Raw genomic sequence first — 19,121 nt, forward strand, 5'->3', positions numbered from 1 at the left:
GCCTTACTTTATTGGTTTCAGTTCTGTCAGTAGGAAAGGGCATCCACTTCCAAAGATATTTTAAAAGTTAAAGGAACTTTTTTGAAAAACTGGAGGAAGCAATTGCAACCAAGAAACTGCCACCTTGTGCACCTGGCAGGTTTTGTCAGACATAGAAGATGCCATCAAGAACTGACTGTGGTAAAAGAAATCCTAAATCAGACTGCTGTTCCCTTCAGCAGATGGAGATCCCCGTGCCTGAAGCCTGACCATTCCCCATGTTGAGGCCCTAACACCAGGAGGGCAAGCAGAAGAATTTGAAGCTAACTGTAACTTCTTTCCCCATGTAGCAAGCAAGGGAAATGGTACTGGAGATCATCCGAGAGAAAGATCAGGCAGACTTCCGAGGCGTACGCAGTGATTTCAGTGCTAGAATGGGAGGAGGCAGCATAGAGGTACGTTTGCTTCTCAGTGCTCTGCTAACCTCCCTGTGGGATGGGTACTGGGGGGAGTCATCCAACTGCACTTGTAACCTGTAAGCTTTTTTTTAAATGTGTTGTGTTCTTTTTTTTTTTTGCCAGAAGAATTGAGTCTGGCTCTGCAAAGAGGAGGAGTTCTCGTGGACTCCCAGATGGCACTTTATAATTGAAGCTGCATTCTTGTAGTGCAGAGCTCATTTAGTGGGGAAGGAATTTGTGGCCACGTGTTTGTTTTTCTCAAGAGATGCGGTTCTGTAGCCTGGAGCTGCCTAACATGGCTCATCCTCAAAGTTAAGAGCATCTCCTTGTAAAATCAGAGTCATTCAGTCTAGTTCTCTGCACTTTCATACTCCTTTGCCTTTCCCATCAGGTCTCTGTGCCCAGGTATGCTGTTGGAATTGTGATAGGAAGAAATGGAGAAATGATCAAAAAGATTCAGAATGATGCTGGAGTTAGGATTCAATTTAAACCAGGTTTGTGTGAGGATGGAGAGCCGTTGCTTTCTGACCAGTGTTCCACTTTTGGGTTCCAGCAGCCAGGCTTTCCTCGTTACAGATGCATTGTGTCTCTTTCTGAAACCCATTTAAATGTGATGTGCTGCCTCCTCATGCACTTCCTGGTTTTCAGAGAGGAAGATTATGTACAGCTCATTTGAGAACATTAGATGTCACAACAGTCATGTCTTGAGTGGTAATTACACAGATAAATAAAATAACAAAAATCTTTTGTTTCCTGTTAAAGAATTCTCCTTCAGGACATGAAGGCCTTTGGGGATCAGGAGTTGATTAATTCTGAGTAACTTTCTCTGGGTCCTTGGCTGTCTGATCACCTATCAAAGCTGCCTTTTTCCTCTTAAAATTGTATCAGTCTCTTTCCATAGCTTTTTGACATTTGAAAGTGTTTTCTTTTGAGTGTTGTTCCCTCTGCAGTGTGGGCTGGGTTTTGTCCTCTTGCAGTCCAGGGAAGAGGGGCTGAAGGTGGAGGGAAGCAGTAGCTCCTGGGATAGTTCTGTGGTGTGAAAATGCTGCCAGCAGCGTTGGTGCTGGAAGGAAGCTTTTGTTGGTGAGGGGATGTTTTCTGCTTTTAATTGAGTCTTTGCCACCTCTCTCCACAGATGATGGGATTAGCGCTGAAAGAGTCGCGCAGGTCATGGGGCTCCCCGATCGGTGTCAGCACGCAGCACACATCATCAGTGAGCTCATCCTCACGGCACAGGTGGGTTCTGGAAGTGCTCTTTGGGAGTGTGGGCTGCATGGAGGGATGGAGGCCATCTTCTGAAAAGCAGCAGTGTTCAGTTTTCCCCTGGTAGGGCAGGGCACACATGCTGCTGCCCAGAGCTGCTGGGTTTGAGGTTTGTTTCTTTATGATGGAAGTTCTTTTAATGTAATGTGGGCTAACTGAGCTGTGGGAAGGTCTTCTATTCCCAGGCCTATGAGGCATCATTCTAGCTCCACATCAATCTCCTGTTTAGTTGTTGTTAAGTTTGGAAACAGTGATGGAATGGAGTCCATCAGCATCAGACAGTGGCTGGGGGCTGTGCTTAGACAGCAGTGCACTGCCAGTGCTCAGTGGTGCCTCATCTTCAGACTCCAGCCCTTTGATCTGGTGGAGGCACAGGAAGGTGCTGAGTGCTCAGGTATTGTGTCACTGTGCTCTAAGACCCACCAACGTTGCATTACACAAGAACAAGAAAGGTGAAGCACTAGGGCAGACTCTTGAAGGATGTTGTATATTCCTTTTGCATTATGAGGAATTAAAGCTTTAGGCCATTTCAGAAACCAGAGCATAATTTGTCCAGCAAGGTCTGTAATTTGTCCATCTCGATATCTCTTCTAGCCCCAATACCTGGTTTGAATACTTGGTTTCTTAACTTGCTGTAATGATTCACTTAAATATTGTGGTCTGTCATGATAGCCTCTGACTGCCCATAGCATTTGCTTTTGGAAATACCACTTACCCAAAATGGGTATGTCCTTTAAGTGTCTTTGAGCTTAGAAGCTTCCTTTGGAAGTTTTGGAAAATGTGCATTTCTGCTGAGTAATTCCAGCAGGGTGCCGATTGAAAGGGTTGGAAAGCAACTTTTGTGTGTGTCAGTGCCAAGATCCATTGTTTGCTCTAAGGAGACCCCCCCCATCACAAACTGAAAGTCCTTAAGTAGATGATGCTTATTTATAGGTTTATTCCAGCAGATGTAAAGGCATGCATTTAAAAATAAAAATATCTTGCTGAATCAGGAAGGCAACTGTAACCTACATTACTTGGCATCTTTCTGAAGTGCTTCAAGACCTTGACTGTGAAACTGAGGTCCAGGAATATCTCAGTTCAATGCCATTGATTATGATGCAGTTTAACTGACCTGGCTTTATTTTGTTTTTAATGTGCATTGGTGCCAGCATAAAAACACTGATGCACATGTTTTGCCTTCTAAGGAACGAGATGGCTTTGGAAACTTGGCTGTTGCCAGAGGAAGAGGTCGTGGCCGTGGGGACTGGAGTGTTGGAGCACCTGGGGGCGTGCAGGAAATCACCTACACTGTTCCAGCTGACAAGTGTGGCCTTGTTATAGGCAAAGGTGGGTTTGGTGGCTCCAAATGCCACAGCTTGCAATCCTTCTCTCTCAGGATGGTCATGTTCTTGCTGCCTGACAGTGAAGCTTTGGGGTTTTCTGTGATTGTAGTGTTTAGTGCCCAGTGAGTGCAGCATAGGAATAAGCTGTAAGCGTTTGTGGTTGTTTTCCTTGTGGTGTTCTCACTCATAATTGTGTTCTCCAGGCCCTTGTTCACAAGCTGTAAGAGAGGCTCTTAATGCAGAGCTGTCAAATAAGCTTGTTTTATAACAAGCAGCTGGCTGAGAAAAGGCAGGTTCATTTGTGGAGTCTTTTTACAGAGAATTCATTTGAAGGACGCTTTATCAGGGACAAGCAGAACAGTCATTTCATGGTGCTGGATTTCTGTGTGTGAGGAAATGGAAGGTCTCTGAGTGTGCTAATAACAGGAGCTGCTTCCAGCCCCCGAAGTGTGTGATGAGTGAAGTGAAGTAGGAGGATTTCTCTGCCTCTGCTTTCACCTGACCTGGCACAGAAGCCTGGTGCACCTTGTGCCACTTGGCTGAGCGTGTTCACTGCCATGGAGGCCCCTTGGCTGCTTGGCCAGTGGATCTCTCCATGCTCAGGAGATGGATGAGGAGTCATCCTCTCAATCAGGACAGCCCTGTGATGGTTATGAAACTGAGCATCAGCAGCAGACTCCGTTTGTCACAGAGCAGGAGCTGCACGTGGGGCAGTGGCAGGAGTCAGGGTAGAGCCAGGAGCAGGCAAGCTCTAGCTCTGAACTGCTGTGATGTGTCTGAGCTAATGCACTGACCTATCTAAGGCAGTGTTTCATTTTTCTATCTGCTTATTTCAGAAAGAATGACATATGCCTGAACTAGTATTTAAGTAATCACAGCTGGCTTTCAGCCTCAGCAGAGAATAGAATAGGAATAGATAAACTACAGCAGAAAGGGAGGCAGAGACTTGAGGGCATTGGGCCAAGTTTCAGTGGCTTTGAGTGTTCCTGGCAGGAGGCAGCTTGTGGTGAGACTTGTTGTGGCCTCTTTCCCTCCTGCACGTCCCTGCTGTTCCCTGTCATGGGCCTGTCCCCACAGCACCCTGAGCTCTGCACTGTTGGATGACCAGGTCAGGTCAGCCCTGTAGCTGCAATTGTTTTGAGATGTTGTTTTTTTGCCACAAGCCTGTTCACAAACCTGAAAACTTTTTTTCAGTATGAAAAACCACCTGCTTTCCCCATTATGCAGAAATTGCAGTGATTATACTTGTCCTCACTGAACAGTCCAGTTGGCCAAAAGATCAAGCAAAGTAAATTTTAAGCCCACGAGTGAGACTTACATGTACAGAAAAATCAAATTATAATGAAACTTTATTGCTGTATCCATTAGTCATCTTTAATAAAGGATCAGAAAAGGTCACTTGTTGTTCAGCAGTGCACTGAAGTGGAGCATTTGTGACTACAGAGAGCACTGTGTGCTGAAAAGATAAATGCAGGTAGTGGAGTGAATGTCCCAGCATTCAAGTGCAAGGCCTGGCACAGCCTCACTGGGGGGTGAAGGGTGGCTTTTTACCTTTGTTTCCACAACAGCAAAATAGAGATTCTTACTTGGCCAGATCAGAAGCTTTCTGGAGTGACTAATTACTAGTTGTATGGTGATTTGAGTGCTGGTAGCATTGTAATACCACCTTGTAATCGGTGTTCTCACAGTGCCTGTGCTCTTAGGCTGCTGCAGCCTTCACTTTTGTCAAGTGAGTGATGGCTGTAGCATTGCCTTTTGGGGTCTGGACCAGCATGGATGTGCTGCACTCTCCACACATTGATGCAAGACAGGCAATTCTTATTTCCACCCCTGCTGCCTGTGGGGCAGTGCAGGGCAGAGGGGATCTTAGTGGGGCTTTCTTAACAGTGACCAATTACAAAACCTTTGCACTCCCTGACAGTTTCTGAGCAGTTTCCAGCTGTTGGGTGTTTTCCTTTGCTGTGATACAGGATGGAGCTGTTGGCCTTCTCTGTAAGATCTGGCTGAGGACTCTGGGCCACCAGCTTGGTCTCAAGACCAGCACCCAAGCAAAGAGTGCTGACCCAAGAGCCCTGGGCACTCAGGTGTGATCTGACCTGCTAACTGCTCCTGTGCTCCCAGCTCTGTGTGACCCCTCTAGAAGCAGGGAAAAGAGGGAGGCTGAGAAGTTTTTCAGCTCAATTTCTGCAGCATACATGACTGAAGACCTGGTGCCTTTTTCTTGTGGACATCTCAGCTTGGGAGCGTGAGCTTTCAGGAGCTGGCCTGCAGATCCTGCGCATGGCTTTTTCCCTTGGAGGGTGGGAAGGTGCAGCTTTTCTTTCCCAAAGGCCCTGAGGAAGGGTGGAGGCGAGCACCATACACATGTCAAAGTCTGTCTGTGTTTGGTGGTGCTTGGAAACAGCCGCTGACTCCCTGGGCCCCCCTGGATTTCCATGATAAATACGGCAACCCTGACAGATACCGCGGCCGGCCTGGCTCTTGTCAGCCCGGCCTTTGAGCAGGTTTGATTAATTGCTTTAGGATTTCACATCCAGCCGGGAGGCCGCTCCTGGCTCGCTCCTGCCCCCCATCAGGTGGAAGAATGGAGGGGATGAATGCTCTATAGACAGCCACCATGTGCCCAGCAGTCACCTCGTGGGGAGGAGATTCCTTCCGGCACCGCGGCTGCGTCACGGCGTTTGCATCCTCTGGAGGGTGGCTTGGCTGGGAGGGAGCACTTCCACATGTACCAGGCTGCAAGGGGAAGAGGACAAGGGCACTGAGTCCTTCTGGAGTGGGGGTAAAGCTTGCAGTCTCCTACCAAACCTGGAGAGGCAGCTAACTTAATTCTGCTGTGTGGTGCAGGAGGGAGCTGCTGTAGAATCAGGCCCAACAGCCACAGGCTTGGTGCTGAATGCTAAATGGGGCAATGATTTGAAATCTGTATTCTCCTTGCTTCCAGTTTGAGAATGCTTCGATTTTTAATCCCCTTTTGGAAGGAGAACCTAGTCTGCAGTGCAAGTAGCAACCTCTGGTTGTGCCTCTGTCACCCAGTAAAGAAGTTGTGCCACTCCTTCAAATTGTGTTGCCTGAAAGGGTCCTCTGTTTTCACTAAGCAGATGAAATGGCTGTTGATTCAGATCTCACCTCGATATGTAAAAACCAGAGCTTCAAACAAATCTGCATCAGACAAAAGCATGACACAAAAAAAACCTTCTTGGTTTTGAAACTTCATCTCACTCCTTTCCCATGCTTGACTGAAAGTAAGTGGGTTGGCTTTTGGCTGCACAGTACAATCCCTGTTGTCTGCCCAGGGATGTGACATGATTATCTTTTGTTAAATGCATCTTCAAAAATTCATTTAGAAAGAGTTAATTGCCCTTTGGCAACTTTTCCTCCTCCCTTCCCCAAGAAGGCTTTAAAATGTTAAAAAGGTCACGAGTCCATTACAATGAAATGAACAAGTGTCTGCAACATCCACAGTTTGTTTTGAAATTGTGCTGGATGTATAGAGATGGAAATGTGAGCAGAATTGAGGCGTTTATTTTTGGAGGCTCTTTTTAATGAAAACCAAACAAAAATCTCTGGTTAGTTTCCTTTGCTGTCTGTGCTGCTTGCTGTCTATCCTTTGAGCTGGTGATTTTTTGGTTTGTGATTTAAAAGTTGTAAAACCCCTTCCTTCCCCACACCCTTTAATTTCTCCAGTTGAGTGGAGCTGGTCTGTAAGTTGTGTGAGCTCCCAAAAGAAGAATTGAACCATTGTAACATTGGCTGAGGCTTTTGTTAAGCAAATTTCATGAAGAGACCAGGACCTAGCAGGTCTTGAGGAAATCAGATCCACTTTGACTGGCCCTGCTGCATCCTGCTGGAAGCACTCCTGGGCTCTTGTGCATCCAGATGGCAAACGAGCCAGAGACGTTCACTGCATGCACAGCTAACTCTGAAATAGCAGGAGACAGCCTGGAATCCTGTGCTGCCATGGCTGTGCAGGGATGTGTGGCTGCAGGGTGGATAGCAAACCTTGTAAGCAGAGGCTGCTCTAAGGCAATAACCTATCAAACAGCTCGTGTTTGGGAGAAGGCTTAAGCTTTGTTATGTGGCTGGTGGCTTTTTGCCTTAGTGATGGAAAAAAGAAGAAAAACCAGCCTGTTTAGGTTGCAGGTGACCTTCATTTCCTGGAGGATTTGAACAGCTGTGCAAAAGCAATGGAATTCAGTCAGTGCAGGTTTCGCATCTGTTTTCAAAGTGTATCCCAGTCATGCTGCATCTTGTTGGGAGCCTGGCAGTGAGCCCTTAGCAGGGCTTGTGTGTTCTTTAAGCAGCATCATCCATGACCCCAAAAACTGTTGGAGTAGCTCAAGGTGTCAGGTTATGCTTCTGAAGTAGATTAAAGGAGCAGCATGAGCTCAGGTACTGCAGTGTCTATTGCTGTTGCCATCCTCAGCCCACCTTTCCTGAGGCACACAGAAGGTAGCTGAAACTGTAATCCATTCCCAGGACCTGACTTTGATATGATTTTATGGAAAAAACTGCTGAATATCCCTCCTAATGTCTTGGCTTTCTTCTCTTCAGGTGGTGAGAACATCAAGAGCATAAATCAGCAGTCAGGAGCACACGTGGAGCTGCAGAGAAACCCACCCCCAAACACAGACCCTGGTGTAAGAATATTCACAATCAGAGGGGTCCCCCAGCAAATCGAGCTCGCTAGACATCTCATAGATGAGAAAGTTGGTGTAAGTTCATCTCTGCTCTCTTGCTCTGTCCCATTCAGACATGCTGTTGTCACTCTTGGGTACATGTAGGCCTGGACTCACAGGATGGCACAGAATGCACGTGCTTGCGTTGTTCAGCTTCAAAACCATTTGCCTCTTAGCAGCTGGCTTGAACTTGATGGCCCTCTAGCATCCATTTGGTTAATTTTTGCTGTGGTCCCAGAAGGATTTGACTGTTGACATAATCCTGGGTAGTGTATACAGCTATTTGAGAGGGAAGAACAGCAATAATAAGGTATGAAAAGACTGTCAAAGGAGATTTTTTGAAAGGGAGACAATAGTGTCACTGTGTGAGAATGACACAGTCCTGGCAGCATCATCCTGAAAGTAAAACACTCAACTTGCTCTCTAAGTTCAGGATGACTTATCTTACACTTAATGCAGTGCTGTGGTATTGAGGCTTCATAAAGTCAGGCTGCAGCACTACTGAATGAGGAGACTTTGGTAAAAAAGTATGGAAAATACTGAACTGGGGCATGGCAAAGCTGAAAAGCTGCCTTCATGCTGAATTGAGAGGAGAAGGCTTGACACCAGCCTCAGGATCCACGTGTCCCAGGCTGTCTTCTCTCCTTTCTTACTAGTCATAGTAGCTGCCTCCACCCTGTACTTGGAGCTGGCATTAAATATTTGTGGATTCTGTGACAGGGTACCAGCATGGGTGGACCTGGAGGATTTGGTCAAAGTCCCTTCAGCCAAGCACCTGCTACACCTCATCAAAAGTAAGCTGCTGCATCTCCTCACCCATGGGCTGGGGGAATGGCTGGGAGCTGGAAAGTGCTGGGAGAAGAGTGGAGGGCCCTGAAGGGGTGGGGTATGAGGGGAGCCTTTTAAAGATTGAGCATTCAGAAGCTCAATTCATTTCATTCAATTCAGAAGCAAGTGAGCTCAGTGCTTTAAGCTTGACTACAGGAAAGATTTCATCTGTTAAGTGATGCACAGGTAGGTATTGGCATCTCCAAAATTCCTATCTTTAGTGCAGTGAGAGCATGGAAGGAAAGCCTGAACTGCATAGAGCACAAGGAGTGCTGTTCAGTGTGATGCATCTTCACCTTGGCTTCATGGACAGATTGATACCAAGGCAGGACATAGCAGCTCACACCTGCACAGCTTTTCCTTTTGCTCCCATGTTGCCTGTTTGATCAGCAGCTGCTGATAAGTGACAACTTCTCTGTGGCTTGATAAGTATTTTATTGTCTACTTGAGCATGGCTTTTTGTCCTCTGCAGTGGTCCTCAGGCGTTCATGACACAGGGCTGGGGCAGTACCTACCAGACGTGGCAGCAGCCTGGACAGCAAGTCCCAAGTAAGTACCAGGACCTGGAGAAGGGTTGGTGTTCCCTTTGCAGGCTCTGCTTCGTGCCTGCAAAAGGCAGGTTCACCCATGAGACCACGTGTGTGAAAACAGCAGAACAATTTCCTGAGCAGAAGAGGTGTGTGGAGGCACGTGGTGGTGATTGAGCTCAGAACAAACTAAAGGACATGGAAAACTTTTGCTTTTAGTGTGCTTAAGTGCTTATTGCCTCTTTCTGCTCTTTGGGTAGAAACTTGGTCCTTGCTGTCTGTTCCTCTCTTAACAAAAGCATTCCTTCCTGTGCCTCTCTTCTCCTAGGATTCTCCAGGCAAGCACTTGCTAACCACACTTCCCCCTAACAGGTGCTGAGCCCTCCCATCTCTTTGTTCTTGACCTTATAATGTCTTGCTTATTTTCTTATTTAATTGTTCCTTACAGACTTTTCTCCTGTTCAAATTCCAGACTGATGGAACAACAGGGGAGAGGGATGCAGGAAATGGAAGGAAGGTTAGGGAGGGCTCCTGTACCGGTCATTTCTTCCTGAAAGTCTCTTGAGTCAAAATTGAGCAGTTTGGAATGGGGAGTCGACTTTTCAGAATGGTTCAAGTAGTAAATGCTGATGGTGATGCTGTAGCTGCATCATCCTGTGTCTCCAGCAGCTGAGGAAAGGTTTGCCCTGGACAGAGCAGATTCATGTCTGCTTGGCAATCTCAAAGCTCAGGTGATGGTGGTAATGTCCAAAGGACCTTTGCAGTCACAATATTTTAAGAAATACGAATTTTTTAATTGTCTAGTCTCGTTTAACTAAACCTAAGCACCAAAAGGTGTGTGGAGAGGTAATTTTAAAAGTGGTTTAATGGCAGATGCTTTTCATTGCTAAGGCTGATTTAGCAATGAAGCAGATTTTGAATTTTGGTATAAATTCCTGCCCTTTGCAGTGCCTGAGGTTTGAGGAATCATTGCAGGGACAATGCCTGCAATTGCACTTATGATTCCCTGTAACACTGATCAACTTTGAGTGTTTATGACATTGTGAATATGTGAAATTTAGAAATCTCAGTGCTACTTTGTTAACTTGCTGCACTTCTGAAAGTGTGCTGTGGTGGCACATGGGGACCTTGCATGGGAAGTGTGTGTTAAACTCTGGATGAGTCCTCCCTCTTAGCAGTTACAACCATAAATGATGACTTTTCCTTTGAGCTCTAGGGTCTTGGAGAAGGTCAGCAGTTGTTCTGGTTTCAGCACATTAAGATGCAGTGGTGGGCTTCAGTGGACTTTTCTCATGTATAGGAGTGGAATAGTATGGCACTGAGGAAGAGTATTTTCTCACTAACTTGTTTTACAGGAAAAATTGTTACTCTACTCCTTTGCTTTGCATCCACAAGGGCTCTGAACTTCCCTGAGCTTTGGGAAGCAGAGCTGTCAGTGCAGTAGGGAAAGCTCCACAAAAATATTTAACTTTTATTGTCCATAGAGCCTTGGAAGAAATGCTTACAAAACTGCATTGCTCTTTGCCTTGCAAGATGCCTTTAGAAACTCACCTTGGTAACTTAATTTCTTCCTCACCTTCCTGAAACATCCCTTCATGTGCCCACCAGTCTCTGGGGAGAGAAGAATCTCCCTTCCTGCAGCAGATAATCATGTCTCAGGCTCACCCTCCTGGCTTAGGAGCCTGGTGTAGGAAGCACAGCCCCCTTGAGCCCCCTGATGACCAATAATGCAGCTCATACTCCAGTGCAGTTTTGCACTGTCAGGTTTCAGGTGGCTCCCAAAACCCCTGGAGCTTCCTGCCTTGCTACTGTCCTTCCCCATGTGGGCTTAGTCCCACACTCTGCTGCCTTTTGGAGGCAGGTGTTTTTTGCAGTTGAACCTGATGAACCTGATGAGAGATGTTGGCTCTCTAGTTCCATGTGTGCTTAGGATGCTCCCTGTTCCTGTTTGTAGCCAGGCACACTGGAGGCAGGCTGAGGAGAGAGATCACACACATAATGCTTTAAGAACCCTCACCACTCTTCCCTGCTGCAGTGGTGCCCAGGTGGAGCTCACCAAGGCGTAGGAGGATTGTTGTAAGAAATAGGTAAATGCCTGCTTTTGCACTTTTTAGTTTGAAAGCAGCCTTGTGCAGGGTCCCTGGGCCGAGTGCTGCAGCCTGTGTGTCACAGCTCTGTCAGCCCTGTCACAGCGCCGGCGTCCTGGGGACAGCTCGAGTGCCCTCCTTGTGGGAGGAGGGGCAGACCCCCACCCCCTACACATGTATTTAGATTTTAATTACTTCCCCCATCTTAAATAAATTAACTGGCTGGGGAAACATTTTGCTGTGAAATGCATTTAGCTGCGTGTCCTTTCAGCCTGCTGTGGACTGTAATTCTCCGAGAAGAAAAGGCATTGAAGGAGGTCCTTTGTTGGCATTAGCAGGTGGACAGTTGAGGCAGCCTTGACCTCTGCCAGAAAAGGTCCTGACTTGTAGCGTTGGTCAAGTCTTTTAACCCGCTTTTATGCCCCTGGACAGGACACTGCTGCCCTGTTCCCTCCACCCACTTCACACTTGCAGTGTATTATTTTCCCCCTTCCCCCCACTTCAAAGCCCCCCTCGGGCTGGCGTCGGGGCTGGGCTGCGCACGGAGCTGGGATGGGATGGGAAGAGCTCTGCTCCACCCGTGTCCTCTGTCCTTGCCCCTCTCCTTGTCCCCAGTGGCTTGAGCTCCCCACTCCTGCTGTGCCTCTCTGCAGCTCCCAGTTGCTGTGTTTGCTGCTTGTGTGTCCTGTGTCTCACTGAGGGCTCTGTGCTCCCACTGGGGTCCAGGGAAGCGTGGGAAGGGCAGGTATCCTTCCTCTGGCCTGGCTGGCCTGGCTCTCCCTGCTGTGGCACTTGGATGTGCTGGGTTGAAGGTGTTTTAGTGCTGCAAAGATGGGGGATCTGTGCTGGGTGGAGCCCAAGGTCTGGGATCTGTGAGGAGACGCTGGCACTGCTTCCCTTGGAGCAGTCTAGGAGCCTGGAGATGACACCATGAGCCAGCTGTGGTGGTTTGGGATGTCGTGGCTGCCTCTTCAGTGATGCCTGGGCGGTGCCCCCCCAGGCCAGTGGGGCTGGCGGTGCCCCCCACTGCCAGCAGGGCTGGCTGTGTCCTGTGCAGGGCTCATGGCACCTTGAGGAGTCGGGAGCTGAGTGGCTGCCCCAGAGTTGTGCAGGTCATGCTGTGGAGGCTCGTCTGTTGCAGGGTGTATGGAGGGGCATTTCTCACAGGGGTCCCTCAGCTCTGCTCCACTGAGCAGGGGTGAAGGATGCAGCCCCTGAGAAACAAGTGAGGTGACTCAAAATATGGCCGTTCCCTTGGCAGCTCTGTGGAGGTGACACATCTCAGCTGTGTCAGGTGTCTCAGCTCTCCTGCGCTGAGTGCACGCAGACTGGGCAGCTCCCAGCATGTGCTTTGGCTTGAGCAGGTCCCAGCAGGATGACGTTTGGCTTCATGCCCTTCAGCAGGTGAGGTGAGATCAGGAACTCAAGCTTTCCTGAAGATGCCCAACACTGTAGAAAAGTGGAAGCTGAAGTATCAAGTCTGGGCAGCTGGGGTAGACCCAGGGCCTGTCTAGTGGAGAGGTAGATGTCACTGGCTGGAAACTGTCACCTGTTCCATACTGACGTGCCCCTTGTTGTCATCTTTGCACAGGCCAACAGAGCCAGCAGCAGAACAGCCATCCCGATTACAGCAAAGCATGGGAGGAATATTTCAAAAAACAGAGTGAGTGAAACAGGCTTACTGGAGATGAATCAGCTCTTGTCACAAGGAGTTAACTCTAATCTGATGACTTGCATCTCCATCCCTGCCGTTTTTAGCTTCCAGTCCTTTGCAGCTGCCCTGTGGCCCTGCCCTGTTGGTGATGGTGCATGTAGTGCTCCCACGGAAAGCTCTCGGTTGTGCTGTCGCGTCTCGGGGGAGCAGCTCCCACTGAGCCCCGGGCCCCTCGTGCCCACGCTTGCAGCCAGCCTGCCTGGGGAAACACAGAGCATGCAGGAACTGCTGCTGGCAAAACCCAGGAACTGGAGCTGGGTTCTGAGAGGGTAGGAGAGCTCATGGAAGGTCACAGGCCTGGCTCTCTCCGCCGTGTTACAGAGTGCATGATCCCGACCTCTGGACTTGCTTTGACATGGAGCTGCTGGAGGCTTTGTGCCTTTGAGGATGAGGGGTGTGCAGGCTGTCAGCCTGTCCCTGCAGCTGCAGGAACGCTCTGGTGCTTTCTGCCTGCTCTTGGCTTGTCCCTCACGGTCCAGCTTGGAGCCTCTCCTGCCATCCCACACAGCAGAGCCGGTGTCACTCTGTCAGGTGTCTGCAGCAGCTGGAAGGGGGCTGGCTCTTCATTAAGCTTGGCAAAAGGAGATCCTAAGCCTGAGCTTGGACTTCTGGAATTGCTTATCTCTTCCTTTTTTCTTCTTTCCCTCCAGGTCATGCTGCCAGTGCTGCTTCTCAGGCAAGTTCCCAGCCGGACTACACAATGGCTTGGGCAGAGTATTACCGACAGCAGGCTGCCTACTACGGGCAGACACTAGGGCAGGCTCAGGCCCACAGCCAGGTCTGTATTCACCTTCCCCAAACCCCTCTGCTCCTTCTCTTGGCCAGTTGGGTATATTGGCCTTGCCCTAGTGTAGGAACTCTCCTTCAGGCTCTCATGGTGAAGCAGAGATGTTTTGTGGCTGAGGAAGTGATTACAGAAGTGTTGCTCAACATCAAAGTCTAATTTTCCTGTACAGGGTGGGTGGGGGGTTTTTTGGGAGTGGACTGGGAGGTTATTTGTTTCTCCTGGGAGCCTTTCCTTATAGTCCCCAGGCAGTTGTTTGACTTTGGGGAATTAAATTAAAAGGAATAATGAAGCCAGGCTGGTGAGGCAGCGCAGCACTGACACATCCCAGAACTGGGAGTGCAAGCACTGGCTTTTCTCGTGCTGGGACAGGACCTGTGTGCTCACCCTGTCCCAAAAGAGACCAAAACCGTTGAAAAATAATTTGTGTTAACCTGCTTTTGAGTGAAATCTCCCCTCAGCTGTCACTCAGTGCACCAGAGAGTTGTGTGAGATTTATCCTGATCACGCTCGCTGCTTCACGGAGCAAACAAAGCAGCAGAAAGTTTGTGCAAAGCGCAGGGGCACCTTGCTGTGGTCTGACGCTTGTCCCCACAGCTCCACACACAGCTCTGGCTCCCGGGAGCAGAGGCTGCTGTGGATGCCAGCCCCCAGCAGCTGCTCTCCCCTGCTCTGCCCCGCTCTCCCCAGCGAGGTGGAGCCGGCGCTCGCCGCGGGCGCTGGCCAAGTGTGACCTGGACGCGGTGATGATGAAAGGGCTTCTCTTCATTCCTCCCCGAGCCTGCCCTGCTAGAGAGAGAGATCTTGTTTGGTGAGGGCAGGAGAGCTCTGGGACAGCGCTGGTGGCAGCTCAGAGCAACCTTTGAGCTCTGTTTCCCGCTCAGCTGCAGCGGGGACAGACCTGTGCTGGCGGAGGAGGGCTCGGCAGCTTGGATAATTTCCTGCTGCTCAGTAACTTTTCCTTTTCTCTCCTCTCTCTTTCCAGGAGCAGTAGAACAAGGTCCTCGTGGCAATTTTTTTTCCTTGGAATCGTTGTGGAAGAAAACCTTTTTGTAACAGAGGTTTCTAGATTTGCAACATTTTGATGAAGACTTTTCTGTTTGTGAAACACTAGCTGTAGGATAATCTATACTGAACTTTTCTAAGAATCAGGAACAATTAGTAATGTACTAAACGTATGGACATGCTGGTAATTTTGTTTCCAAATTTATATTAAAAAAAAAAACCTCCGGGATTCTTTTTGGAGAGAAGCCAGAGAATTTGCAGGCACCAAAACGTACCCCAGAGCTGTGACATTTCAACATGTGGGTTTTTTGTGTGTTTTTTTTTTTTCCTTTTAATTTTCAATCTTTTCTGTTGGAACAGAAAGAGTGGCTTGGAAGTCTTAGGTGGTATGTAACAAATCTTAAAAAGAAAAAAAAAATTTAAACAGTATTTAAATATTCTTAAATATGTAAATTCATTAAATGTTTTACTTCTAATTTCTTGTATCTTGGCTGTCTTTGATTTTATTGCATTTTTAAAAAACTGAACTATGATATGTATTGTAATTAATGATATGATTTCTGTATTTGAAACAGTTACTGTTTTCAAGTTGGGGGGGCATTTTGTAGGGTTTGTATAATTTCTAGAGTCTAAAGGGTTAATATAAAAATGTGTTAATTTTTTTAGCAATACATGTTTTCATGTCTCCATTGCTAGTTGCATTTATGTATCTAAGACCTCCAAGCTTGTTAAAAAAAAGAAAAACAAAAAAAAAAGAAAAGAAAAAAAACTTCTTCTATGCTCTCAGAAATATAAATACTGTTATTTTTAATATTAAAATGAATCTGCTATTAGTACCTTTAACAAACACTGTGGAACATAAAACCGTATAAAAGGTAGTAACTATTTTTTAATTCCAAGGTGTTTTCTGCTTTTTCATTTCTTTTAAATATTTTCTTATCTAATATTTGTCAAATTACCTAGAGAAATAAATGAATCTAGTATTAACCACAGTATGCGCTAAATAATTTTGATTTAATAAAAGGGATAATATGATTTCTGATGTTTACTGTAGTGTTTCTTGTACAGATAACAGTGTATTTTTAAAGGAAAAACGGAATTGAAGCTATTTTTTCTTGCATTTTTAATTGCCCTGCGGGACATTCCGTTTTTAAATGTACTGAATTTACTGTTCTTGGGTTCTTTCCTTATTTTTCCTTATGCTTGAAATGTCTAACTATAAAGAACCGCGATTGGATAATGTTGAGCATGGTGTTAAAAAAAAAAGTGTTCTTTTTATTTGACTGACAGTTGCATTTTACACTCTATATAATAAAATTTCCACAAGGTGTCTTGTGGGCCGAGTATTTCCTGTCTCTTGGACTCTGTTGTTCCCAGCCCAGGGAGTTTGGGGTGGTCACTGAGGGCGGCATCAGCTTTAATTCTGGAGAAACTGTGTCCCTGTCACTTCCCCCCGGTGCTGTGACACTGAGGATTCCATGGAAGTTTCTGTCATTGCTGCCATTTGGGCCAGAAGGGTCCCAGCAGGGTCTGTGTCAACACCAGGAGGTTTCCTCTGCAGCCCTGTAAGGTTTCCCTGCTGAGGAGTTGGCAGCCCCAGGTTTTAAGGCTCTGGACTTGTTGCTCTTCCCCAACTTTGTGGCTGAATCCATCAGGATCCATCCCTGCACGGGCGTTGCTGGAGCGGCACTGAGCAGAGGGATGGGAGGGACGTGGCTCCAGCCATTATCAGATGTGTTGAGGGCATCAGTTGTGCCCAGCCAAGTCTGGCAATAACTGTAGCTCCTTCAGGGATCCCTTTCCTGTAAAATGTGAGTTCTGAGCTCCCCCAGCCTAAGGCAGCTCCATCCCCTGCTCCCAGGCAGCTGTGGGGGTTTACGACGGGGGAAGGGAGGAAAGAAGATCCCATCTGCAAAGCCGGGAGTGGGAGGCACATTGAGAGCCGGAAGAAAAGGAGATGTAGCATCTCTAAATATACCTCCAGAGAATCAAGAGAGACATTGAAAGATGGGATAGTAAAAGCCACTTGGAAAGAGGGGAGAGGGGGGAAAAAATGGCTAGAGGAGGGCATAAAGGCTGCTGATGGGAATTGGGAGCGGGCATTACCGAGAAGACTTCCTTCTAATTCATCTTCCAAGCTCTGTGCCAAAACAGCATTTGGCATGGTTCACAGGGAGCAATTGTGTGATAATGAACCCTAAGGTGTCCCTTAATTGAAGACTGAGGATTACAGATTGTGCCAATAGTCGTAAATGGCGCAGGATTGTGGGAGGATGCATTTTCTTAAATGTATCTGTAAGTACAGATGAGTGAGTCTCCCCAGTGAAATGCCCCTACTATAAATTATGGAAATATCTCTTTCTGATGCAACCTTTTATTGAGGGGGTGGGGCAGCAGCGCAAGAAATAGTTTGCAAGCCTTTGAAATTTGGCCTGTCATTAAGATGGTGCCTGCAAAGCTGGGGTTTCATCAGCAGTCTGGTGTCCTGGAAGGATGAAGTGCTTGAAACGTTCCCAAGTTCACCGATTTGTTTTCCATTATTGCTGCCTGCTCTAGGCAGAGAGGCCACGGATGTTTGAACTGTTGTGAGTCCATGATGGGCTGGAGAGGGGCAGGGTTTGAGGCAGAGATGCCTCAGCACTTCATGAGGAGCTGGGGGCCTCTGGGTTCCTCCAAGGCCTCCTCCAGCCCTGCTGCTTTCCTGGCCTGTGTCCATGCAGGCCTGATGGTCACTCTCTGATGGTCACTGCCCTGATGGTCACTCCCAGCCCAGGCCTGGACAGCCCCCTCACCTTTCTCTCTGGGGTCTGCAGACTGCTCCTCATGTCCTGGCTCGGGTGTGTGGTACAGCCCAGAAGCTGCTGCGGTGCCTTCAAAGCCAAGTCTTGGTGTCCAGGAGAGGAACCGAATCTCCTGCTCAGCTCTGGGCAAATTTAACCCCAGTTAATGTGGTTTAAGCCCTGGCTGCACTGGGTTTTGCAGTAGGGAGGGTTTGTCTGTCCCTTTGGCAGGAACTGGAGCAGGAGCAGTCCCTGAGGGCTGGGCAGGAGCTGGCAAATGGGGCACATTTGGGACTTTGGGGTCCAGGAATGGCGATGGGGATGGTGCAGCCTTTTCCTCCCCACGGGGAGGCAGAGCCCAGCATGGGGCCATGCCAGGACAGAATCCTGAGGGGCAGGGAGGTGATCCCATGAGAAGACCTTCAGTTTGGGGAAGGCTCAGTCTCCAGAGCGTGGCATTTGGGAAGAGCAGCACTGGAGTCAATGGCCCTGGCAGGAGGTGCCCAGCCCCTGTTCTTTCCTACCTTTGACCAAACTCCTCAATCCCTCTCCAGAGTCCTTGGCTCAGGCACACGATGGCTCTGCTCCCCCAGAATGAATCCATCTCACTTCTGCCCAGCTTTGCTGGGTGTGTGTGTCTGGACTGTGTCCCACAGGACCCCCCAAGCTGGCAGCACCCACCCCACTCTGCAGGCAGAGCCTGAATCCTGAGCAGACATAAACTGTGGTCCTTCTGCAAACCCTTTCTGAGCAGCAGCCCTAAAAACCCTGTCACTAAAGCATCTCACTGAGTCCAGGATGACCCTGATGCTCTCCCGTGCTCTGTATTTGGTGAGCCTGAACAGGAACAGCGCTTTTAGAAGTGGGAGACTTTGAGATGGACTAAAATACTTTAATTTTGCATGATTTGAGAACAAACTACATTATGGCCATTGTGAGTTAGACTGAAATTACTGTTGAAAGAGACAAGATGTGGGACCTTTTTCCCCCCTTCTCCAAGTATTAAATATTTAGTTGCATTAAAGGAATGCTGTATTTACAGTAATGGGCAGCATGGCCAGAGTGAGAGTTCCTGGTGTTTAACATGGAGCTTTCCAACAGGATGTGGATGTTCACAAGGTCCCACCTGCACTGCTGCTTCTCCCCTAAACCCACCTGCTTCCTCCCACTCTCAGGGGGATTTTCAGGGCTGTTGGTGTTTGCAGGATTGTGGTGCAGGGTGAGAAATTGGAATCTTGCAGTGTCAGTGTATCCTGTCACACAGCACACGGGTGTCTAGTCCATGAAGAGAGCTGTTCATCCTTCATTTGGCTGTCTTGGAGGTTTTTTCACTGGATTCACTGTGGGTATCAGCAGTGCAGGGTGTCCAACGTTTCTCTGCTCTCATAAGGCTGGAAAAGATGCAAAAGAAACTTGCCAGAATTTTGATGGTGGAAATAAGTAGAAATTGGTGTTATGTGATGTGAAGATGAGTTGGAAGAGCTGCAGCTCCAGGGTCTGTTGGCAGGAGGAGAGAGCGGCCCTCGGAGCCAAGGGCAGCCGGAGGGCCGCGAGCCCCAGCCGTGTCTGGGCGGCTCCTCAGCCGGTGCGGGGGATGGAGGAAGATGGCAGAGGGGAACCAGCCATCCCTGGAATGAAGGATTTGGGACAGATCTGCCCTGCCACTTCCCTCCAGGTCTGAGGCACCACGTA

At 48.2% G+C, this 19,121-nt stretch overlaps 1 protein-coding gene across 8 annotated transcripts in view; it reads left to right on the plus strand.

The window, feature by feature from the left end:
* Positions 1-15,995, plus strand: part of FUBP3 (far upstream element binding protein 3) — a 39,246-nt gene extending 23,251 nt beyond the window's left edge. For 6 of the 8 annotated variants that reach the window (XM_084219706.1, XM_084219707.1, XM_084219708.1 and 3 more), the window contains 10 exons: positions 330-434; positions 829-931; positions 1,573-1,673; positions 2,888-3,029; positions 7,580-7,740; positions 8,425-8,498; positions 9,005-9,081; positions 12,738-12,809; positions 13,511-13,638; positions 14,630-15,995. In XM_084219706.1, coding sequence (XP_084075832.1) covers positions 330-434; positions 829-931; positions 1,573-1,673; positions 2,888-3,029; positions 7,580-7,740; positions 8,425-8,498; positions 9,005-9,081; positions 12,738-12,809; positions 13,511-13,638; positions 14,630-14,638 — 972 coding nt within the window. In that variant the 3' untranslated portion in view covers positions 14,639-15,995. The remainder of the gene's footprint in view (positions 1-329; positions 435-828; positions 932-1,572; positions 1,674-2,887; positions 3,030-7,579; positions 7,741-8,424; positions 8,499-9,004; positions 9,082-12,737; positions 12,810-13,510; positions 13,639-14,629) is intronic. The other 2 variants (XM_084219711.1, XM_084219710.1) reach the window with 1 other exon arrangement.
* The last annotated feature ends 3,126 nt before the right edge of the window (positions 15,996-19,121 follow it).

The sequence above is a fragment of the Fringilla coelebs genome (assembly GCF_963513975.1).
Source record: "Fringilla coelebs genome assembly, chromosome: 21".
NCBI lineage: Eukaryota > Metazoa > Chordata > Aves > Passeriformes > Fringillidae > Fringilla > Fringilla coelebs.